At 37.8% G+C, this 9,360-nt stretch overlaps 1 protein-coding gene and 1 pseudogene across 2 annotated transcripts in view; both read left to right on the top strand.

Annotated features, from left to right (window-relative positions):
• Window positions 1-9,360, top strand: part of LOC308611089 (centrosomal protein of 78 kDa-like) — a 727,725-nt pseudogene that overhangs the window by 158,149 nt on the left and 560,216 nt on the right. The window lies entirely within an intron of this gene.
• LOC308611070 (transcription initiation factor TFIID subunit 7-like) lies at window positions 38-1,849 on the top strand. The gene has a single exon (XM_081260000.1). It carries the CDS (start codon window positions 209-211, stop codon window positions 1,256-1,258), a length of 1,050 nt encoding a protein of 349 aa, XP_081116126.1. The 5' UTR covers window positions 38-208; the 3' UTR covers window positions 1,259-1,849.

The raw sequence follows: 9,360 nt of genomic DNA, 5'->3' as shown, positions 1-9,360 counted from the left end.
ATGCGTCATTAACGACTGGTATTGTCACAGCATATTTAGAAAGACTTGGAACTTAATTCCGAATAGACGCTTAGTTGCTCTTCTACCTAGAACTCTTTGTAATTAAAGACGTCAATTTATAAAGAACTGGTCTTTCTGTTGAAATAGCTGAAATTTTTTAGTGCAACAAGTGGTTATTAGAGAAAAACTGAGTCACAAAGAAGTAAAGATGAGTAAGAGCAAAGATAATGCTCCTCACGAAGTAGAGAGCCAGTTTATCTTACGCCTACCTCCGGAGTATGCCTCTACTGTGAGGCGGGCGATACAGTCTGGTCATGTCAACCTGAAGGACAGACTGACAATTGAGTTACACCCTGATGGGCGTCATGGAATTGTCAGAGTGGACCAGGTCCCATTGGCGTCAAAATTGGTAGATCTGCCATGTGTTATGGAAAGTTTGAAAACTATTGATAAAAAAACCTTTTACAAGACAGCTGATATCTCTCAGATGCTTGTCTGTACAGCTGATGGTGATCTCTATCCTCCTGTTGAGGAACCAGTTGCCACTGCTGATCCCAAAGCAAGCAAGAAAAAGGATAAGGACAAAGAGAAAAAGTTTATATGGAACCATGGAATTACTCTGCCTCTAAAAAATGTCAGAAAGAGAAGGTTCCGTAAGACAGCAAAGAAGAAATATATTGAGTCTCCAGATGTGGAAAAAGAAGTAAAGCGGTTGCTGAGCACAGATGCTGAAGCTGTCAGTACCCGTTGGGAAATAATTGCTGAAGATGAAACAAAAGAAGCAGAAAGTCAAGGCCTTGATATCTCTTCCCCAGGAATGTCTGGCCACAGGCAGGGCCATGACTCATTAGAACATGATGAGCTTCGGGAGATATTCAATGACCTCAGCAGCAGCAGTGAAGATGAAGATGAGACACAGCATCAAGATGAAGAAGATATAAACATCATTGACACTGAGGAAGATCTGGAAAGGCAGCTACAGCACAAGCTAAATGAGTCAGATGAACACCACCAAGAAAACGAGGGAACTAATCAGCTGGTTATGGGAATTCAGAAACAGATTGATAACATGAAAGGCAAGCTCCAAGAGACCCAGGACAGGGCAAAGCGACAGGAGGATCTCATCATGAAAGTGGAGAACCTGGCTCTCAAGAACAGATTTCAGGCTGTGCTGGATGAACTGAAACAAAAGGAAGACCGAGAAAAGGAGCAGCTCAGCTCTTTGCAAGAAGAGCTAGAATCACTCCTAGAGAAGTGAGGAGAGTTTTGATACTTAATTTCATTCCTGACAGTGGTCAGCCTTGAAAGAAAAACTTTGTTTTCATCACCTGGACTAGACAGTAAAACTTTGCAGTAGTTCCCAGTTTCCTCCACTGCCTTCTATTGGATTTGTTTTATAATTGTGAATTTCTATCTCATTTGTTTTTTGGAACCACTTCGGTGGGTGTTTGTCCTGTAGTAAGTAGGAATGTATAGACAGATAAATGTAGGGAAGTTGTAGGATTAGTGGAGTGAACAGTTCAGTTTGGTAATTAATCACAGCTTCACTGCAGGACTTTGCTGCTGTTTCTCCGTTTACCAGAAGCTGCCATTGCTACTCTGTGATGCCATCTGAGATAAATTAGTAGATTCTAGTTTGGTGGCAGTGAAGTTTGTTTACATACGTTTTCCCATGCTGTAGCTATTTTCCCAGTTATTCAAAGCAGTTTTCCACATTTTGCATTGCAAATCATTTCATAAAGTTGTTTTAACAATAAATAAAAGCAAGTAATTTTCACCTTAAAAAAAATAAAATATCACTCTTGAAATAACAATTGGCAGACGATCATAAGCTTTTTTTTGACTTCATAAACACTCTTAACAACTTATTTAATACACTATTGTCCAAGCAAGTTGATTAATAGAGAATCAAAAACATACAACTTGAAGTAGAAAAAAAAAAGCTGTATTTATGAAGATGTTTACAATAGTTTATTTGAGGTTATTTCCAATTTTTCACCAATTTAAAAAATTGACCTACTCAATGAAACCATGTGAATGCAATGTTAAAAAGTATAACTATGAATCACAGAATTTAAATTTAGTATGAAAAGATAAGAATGGCAAATTATATTGAAGCTATGTGGAATTATGTTTATAGACAGCAGGAAGAGAAAATTAAAATGTAAATATTGCTTGATAGGATAATGGGATTAGAGGTGGTCTTTTAAATTTTTCATTTTTATGCTAATACCCTTATAAAACCCAAAAATCTTCAAACAACACATTTTTTAAAAATTGTGGTAAACGACACAAAACAGAAAATTTATAATTTTAACCATTTTAAAGTGGACCGTTCATTGATATGAAGTCAACAAATTTTTAAAACTTTCAGAGGGCACCTGAATAAAAGATGTGTTGTCCACTGGTGATTTTAATGTATCTGGTATATAACTAAAGTCACCACAAAACCCTTTCTGGGAAATTGGCAGATCATAAACATAAAAAATTTATTTTGCTTTTTATTAAACCTTATTGTTTTGCTGTTTCAATATTCAAATTTACTCACAAGAAAGAGTCAGTTTCATATTAGATTTGGTTTCACAAATGCTGCTCCTGCTATTCATTCTTATCACCAAAAAAAAAAAAGACTATTTGTGACTAACGATAATATGTTACAGAAAATAAAAAGTTAAAAGGTTTTCAATCTGCATATCTGGGAACCTAAATTAAAGCATCACACAACATTTTCAAAAACAGAAAAGCCATTTGATTTGACTAAAATCTTAGTTTTAAGATGGCAGAAAGTACCTTGATAATTTTCTTTTAAGAAAGAAAGAAAACCAAGCCATTAAAGAGAAATTCTTCCAAGAGAACTGAAACATGCTATATACCTCTGACTTGGCACTCCTTCTATCTGGAGAACTTGTTTGGTAACTGTTTTCATCACAGAATGATCTAAAGTAAAATGAATTGAAATTAGAGTAATTATTTTCCAATGAGTGGCTATTTCCATTTAAAACCCAAAGCCAACTAATTATTGCTTTTCCCAGACATTTAAATATGAAATCTACATTATATAATTATACACTTATTTCCCCCTTTGTGTATTCTAATTTCTTCCTCAGAAACCTAAGATGCCATCTTGCAGACTGCCCACAGTGGCTACTATTTTGGCAGCAGCAAAGGTCAACTTGAAACATTTTGCATCTGAAGTGGCTTTGGATACCTTTGGATACAAAGTACAGTCTGAGCACCGTCCAGACGCTTAGATACCTAAAGAGCATCTAAGATATCAAACCAGGGCATCCAAGATAACAAACCAAGTCCTGATATTCCCTCAAAAGCTGCTCCTCCCATCAGCTCCCTTCTTCTAAGTGATACTACCCAGTTGCACACATAATCATCAACGACTTGTCTCCTTGTTACTATTTCCTTCATACCTCACATCTATCTGCAGGTCTTGAGAGCTACACCCTCAAAACACAACCTGAATTCAACCACTTTTCATTTGCTGCAAACTTCCAACCTAACCTAGGCCATAAACATCTCTTATTTGGAGCACTGTGATAGTCTCCTAACTGGTCTCCCTGTTCCTCTTCTTTTTTTTTTTTTCTTTTTTTTTTTTTTGCTGTACACGGGCCTCTCACTGTTGTGGCCTCTCTCGTTGCGGAGCACAGGCTCCGGACGCGCAGGCTCAGCGGCCATGGCTCATGGGCCCAGTCGCTCCGCGGCATGTGGGATCTTCCTGGACCGGGGCACGAACCCGCGTCCCCTGCATCGGCAGGTGGATTCTCAACCACTGCGGCACCAGGGAAGCCCCCTGTTCCTCTTCTTTATCCTCCCAAGTCCCTTCTCTATACCAGGTCACCTTATTCAGATACGATTTGGATCATGCCTTTTTCCAGTTCAAACCCCTCTACTCATTTAGAATAATCCACATCTTTACTCTGGCCTTCAAGACTTTACAAGAGCAGACCCCTGGCCAGCTCCTTGACCTCATGTCATACCACACTCTTCTTCACTCAGTACTCTGCCCAGATTGGCCTCCTTGCTTTTCCTTAAATACTCCACCCACCTACATGCCTACATACTCATTGCCTCCTTGTCCTGGAATGTGCTTACTCCACATCTTCCATGGCTTGCTCCTCTCTTCATTCAGGTCTCCGTTCAAATGCCACTTCTCCAGTGAAGCTGTCCCCTAACAAACCTATCCAATGGAGTCCTACCTGCTCTCCCTCACTCTCCTTACATTAAGATACTTTTGCACTTCCTACTCTCTAAAGTTATATGACTTATCTGTTTACTCATTTCTATCTGATCTCCTTCAGTAGAATGTAAGCTCCATGAGGGCAAGACTTTTGTCTGTCTGGTTCACTGCTTTATCCCTAGTCCCTAAACCTGTATCTGGCACACAGAAGATGATTACAAAATTACTTGTGAAGCTGACAAATGAATAAAGTACTCCTGGCAAGAATTCAGAGGCTGCACAGGAAAGAAAGAATGCTCTTGGTGGAAGCAGGCTTAGTATCTAGGTTCACCTCTATTCAGAGTAGAGATAAGAAAAATTGACAAGTATAATTCACTTTAGTTAGTACAGTAGCTGCTAAAAACATAAGGGAAGTGCAACACTAGAAAAGTACAGTTGAAGCTTGAACAACATGGGTTTGAACCTCGCGGGTCCACTGACACACGCATAGTTTTCAATACATATGTACTATCGTCCTACATGATCCAAGGTTGGTTGAATCCACAGATGTGGAACCACTGACTATAAACTTATACCCAGATCTTGAACTGTGTAGGGGTCGACACCCCTAACCCCACGTTGTTCACGGGCCAACTGTATATGATGAGGAAAGTTAAACACATTAAGTTTTAAAAAACTGTCAATACCTGAACAAATTGTTTTTGTTTTGCTATGTGTTCATCAATTTAAAAAAAGTGACCACATACCAACAAGCAGATTTTTTCTTATATCCAGAACGAGCAGAGTTCTGTTGGTTTCAGGGGCCTTTAGTAAAGCCTTTGCTCCTTCACTGGTGAGGCCGCACTGCTGCAGGTCAAGTGCTTTCGATGAAAGACAAACGTCACTTGCTAACTCTACAGATTTAACATATAGACAACTCTCATTTTCTCACGTGTGGAAGAGTCCTGCACAAGACAAGTCATGGCAGGTTTGTAATTTTGGGTATGGAAAAAAACAGAAACATATATGCACACACATAATGCATAATCCAATTTAAAAACCTCTTCTTGGATGTGCAGTGATAACCCTGGCTTTAGTACCAATAAATCATACAACGTATTTTACAATTACAGAACTGAAGAATAACTGTATATAACCTATGAGCAAAAAGCATCACAAAATGAATCTCAGTTCATAATTAGCAAGGGCGGCAGGGGCATGTAAACCTCACAAGCAAAACCTGGTGGAGCTCAGAAATGCACTGCATTCTTTTGATCATGATCTTCAGCTCCAAATCACACTTGAAACTAGTTCAAAGAGGAAAACAAAATAGAAGAAATGTAATAACTGTTAGTTTTAGAGGAAAAAAAGACAAATCTAAGAGGATACAAATAATAAAAACTTTCAACAATGTGTGAATAGAGAATACATACTAAAAACCTATCATGAAAGTAGGATGGTCAAGAACCCTCGCAGTAAAAGATCAGACAAAACCCAGAAAAACTGATCATGAATTCTAGTAGTTCTGGGGCTGAACAACCTACTCATTTAAACCAAAGGGATCATCACTAAAGCACAGGTATTAAAAAATATTACATGAAAGGAAACTATCATGAGTCTTTTGTTTAAGTGTTGTGTGGACCATCACATTAAAATAACTGGAGTCTTTCAACACCCCCATGACAGACAGAAATAGCAAGTCAGACATACGGATCTGACAGGATATGATACAACCCTTACAAACTCTCACTACAGAAGAATGGACACAGGGTATAATTAACCAAATAGCCAAATTAATACAAACAGCCAGTAAACCTCACCAGTCAATCAAATGAATACAAAATAAAACAAAATGTGGTTATTGTCCTATCAGATGAAGCCAAGATTCTGTAAGAAAAGCCTTTAAATAATGTCTATACCCTTTGGATCCAACAACTCTCTTTCTAAGAATTTAACCAAAAGAAATAGTCAGAGATATAGGTAAGGATATATATCAGAGTACTATTTGTAACTGAAAAACTGGACAAAGCTTATATACAAGAATGGATAAGCTATGTGCACTGTGGCATATTCATATAATGGAATACTGAACAATCACAAAAAATGATGTAGGAGATGCAAATTTACTGACTTGGTAAAATGCTCATACTAAATTAATTGAAAAAAGTTATAAAATTTGGAGTAATCCCACTTGCATAGAAAATGGAGAGGTACTTATTTTTGTAGTTTTACATTTTTTTACAAGTGCTACAGGCCAGTGTTTGTGAGAGGCAGGCTTCCCATCTACTGTTGGGGTGGACTACAAATTGGCATAGCCTTTCTGGATGGTAATTTGGCCATGTGTATCAAATGTCTTAAAAATAGGTCACACTTAGTCATTCCACTTGTAGTACCTTATTCTACAGAACTAATCCCGATGGACACAGAGATGTATATACAACGTATTCACATTGTTTCTGACAGGGAAAAGCAAACTGTCTAAATAGAATTGCAAAGAATTGATTAAACTATGGGACATCAATACGACGCAATACTACATGATACATCTTTAAGTGAAAAAAGCAGGAATGTGAAATAGCAAGTATACTACAATTCTATTTTTGTAATCCCTAAGTGTACATATATATTTGTAGAAGAAAAAAAGACTGAAAGTATATACGCCAAAATGAACAGTGATTATATCTGGGTATTAAAATTATAGGTTCTCTTGTAACTCTGTATTTTCTGTAAAGGATATATGCAACTCTTAGAGAAAGTTGAAAAGCAAAATAAAAGCTATCAGTAAAATGAGGCTTTAAAACATCCTATCACAATAGTATCATGCCAAAAGCTAAGCATATTAAAAATTCAATATTTTCAATTTTAGAATTTCCCTCTAAGCCATAAATCCTCACTAAGAGATTCTGCCAAAGCACTTGCACCCAGGTCACCAATGAGCGGGTTGCAGTTCAGAGTGATGCGCCTCAAACCAGCCATGCAGTCAAGATCATGTCTCCTGGAATGAAGACTCTCAGCCCAGGTTTCTTCATGCCTTCTGGTAGTCTGATACTTCAAAGATTTAATGGGATGAAATTAAGATGCTTGAATAAGGAAACAGGGTGTGCCTGAGTATGGCTTCTTATGTCAGAGATTTACACACACACACAGATCAAGCATATATGCCAGGAGCATCAACCTGAGAACTTCAACAGTCACTTCTGGTTTACGAGTCCAGTGAGTGACCCAGATTCTGCTCGGTCAGTGATTAGATTCTAGCCACTGCATTTCCTGTTTCTGAACACTTATGTAAAGTTGGACAACTCAATTACAGTCTATGAATTATTTTCCTTATCTTCTAAGTCAGGGAATTGGTTCTAAATTCTATCTTTGCTGAGGCCCTATATTTCATCATCCTGTCCTCCAATGGCCTCCAAACACCTGACTGGGCAAATCATAAGAAAACTTTTTAATATGCATCTTATTTATTAACAAATTATATACACAAAGTTCCATACATATAATTTATGTACATGATAAACTACACAGATTTTTAAAAATAATACAAAGGTAAAAATGTTCTAATATTTTCTTTTCCTAACTCCTAAGGCATTATTTTATTTTACTTATTTTTTTATAAAGATTTATTTATTTATTTGCTTGTTTGTTTGTTTGGCTGTGCCGGGTCTTTAGTTGCAGCATGCCGGATCTTTTAGTTGTGGCATGTGGGCTCTTAGTTATGGCAGGCACGTGGGATCTAGTTCCTTGAGCAGGGATCGAACCCAAGCCCCCTACATTGGGAGCACATAGTGTTAACTGCTGGACCGCCAGGGAAGTCTCAAGCATTATTTAAAAAACTATATTTACAAAATGTATCTCACATGCTACCTAGGGTGTGCACACAAGCTTTAGAGGCCTGGACTATGCAGAGCCAGTTTGATGTGCCTTGGGAAAATAATGGTTTGACATTTAAGCAAAAGTACTGTCTTGAAGATATTCAATTCTTTATATTCATAAAGTAAATTTTGGTAACAGGGAACACTGACTGTCAATGAAAAAAGTCTTATTACATTTCTGAAAATGTAAAAGACTCAAAGTGCCTTTGTTACTCTATAAGGAAAATCATTAGTGTCATTTTTCTATTAACAATAACTTATTAAAGCTCCAAGCAGAAACAACAGCAATCACTTACACAGAGCTTAGTATGTGCCAGGCACTATTTATACAAATAAGTGCATTTAAACCTCATAATGAGGCATAGAGGTTAAGTGATTTGCCCATGGTCACTAGCTATGAAATGGGAGAAAGGGAATTTGAACCTAGGCCATTTGGCTTCCGCACCCAAGTTCCTGTTTTCTACCTCAGGGGTCAATGGACTTGCCCTGTATAGGCTCAAAGAAGTTTTCAATTTTTAAAATCTAAATTTAAACATTTCCAGATTTGTGGGCTATACAGTTTCTGTTGCAACTACTCGGCCCCACTGGTGTAGGGTGAAAGGAGCCATAACTACCACGTAAACAATGGGTGCGACTATGTTCCAGAAAAACTTCCTTTACAAAGCCAGGCGACGGGCTGGATCTGGCCCACCAGCCAGAGTTTACCTATCCCTGATCTGCACCATCAAACTATTAAAAAGCCTTCATGTCAAATTATTAACTAACTTTAGGCCTAAATACAGTCATTATAACCACTGTAAAGTTGTTAAGGCATTATTTCAAAAACTGTATTTACAAATTGCTGATGTACTGACTTTTATTAGTTTAAAAACTACAACAGCTAATAAACACTTGATTCATTTAAGACTTGAAGACTAGAATGGCATAGTTTCTTCACAGTATTACAATAAATGTTTTCAGTAAAAAAATACATAAGGGCTTCCCTGGTGGCGCAGTGGTTGAGAGTCCGCCTGCCGATGCAGGGGACACGGGTTCGTGCCCCGGTCTGGGAGGATCCCACATGCCGCGGAGCGGCTGGGCCCGTGAGCCATGGCTGTTGAGCCTGTGCGTCCGGAGCCTGTGCTCCGCAACGGGAGAGGCCACAACAGTGAGAGGCCCATGTAACGCAAAAAAAAAAAAAAAAAAAAAAAAAAAAAAAAAAATACATAAAAGTATTATTAGGTATTATATATTAAATCTCTTATTTCTAAAATTAAGTGGACTATCTTTCCTAAATGGTAGAATCCCAAACTGAAAACTGGTCATATTCTTTCAGCAAAA

The sequence above is a fragment of the Mesoplodon bidens genome, assembly GCF_964165515.1.
Source record: "Mesoplodon bidens genome assembly, contig: HAP1_SCAFFOLD_157, whole genome shotgun sequence".
In the NCBI taxonomy this organism is placed as follows: Eukaryota; Metazoa; Chordata; class Mammalia; order Artiodactyla; family Ziphiidae; genus Mesoplodon; species Mesoplodon bidens.
Note: the sequence above shows the minus strand (reverse complement) of the source record. Positions and strands in the feature narration are given on the sequence as shown.

What these genes read in the sequence shown, in the direction of transcription:
- LOC308611070 (XM_081260000.1), top strand. Translation starts at nt 209, where the DNA reads ATGAGTAAGAGCAAAGATAATGCTCCTCACGAAGTAGAGAGCCAGTTT.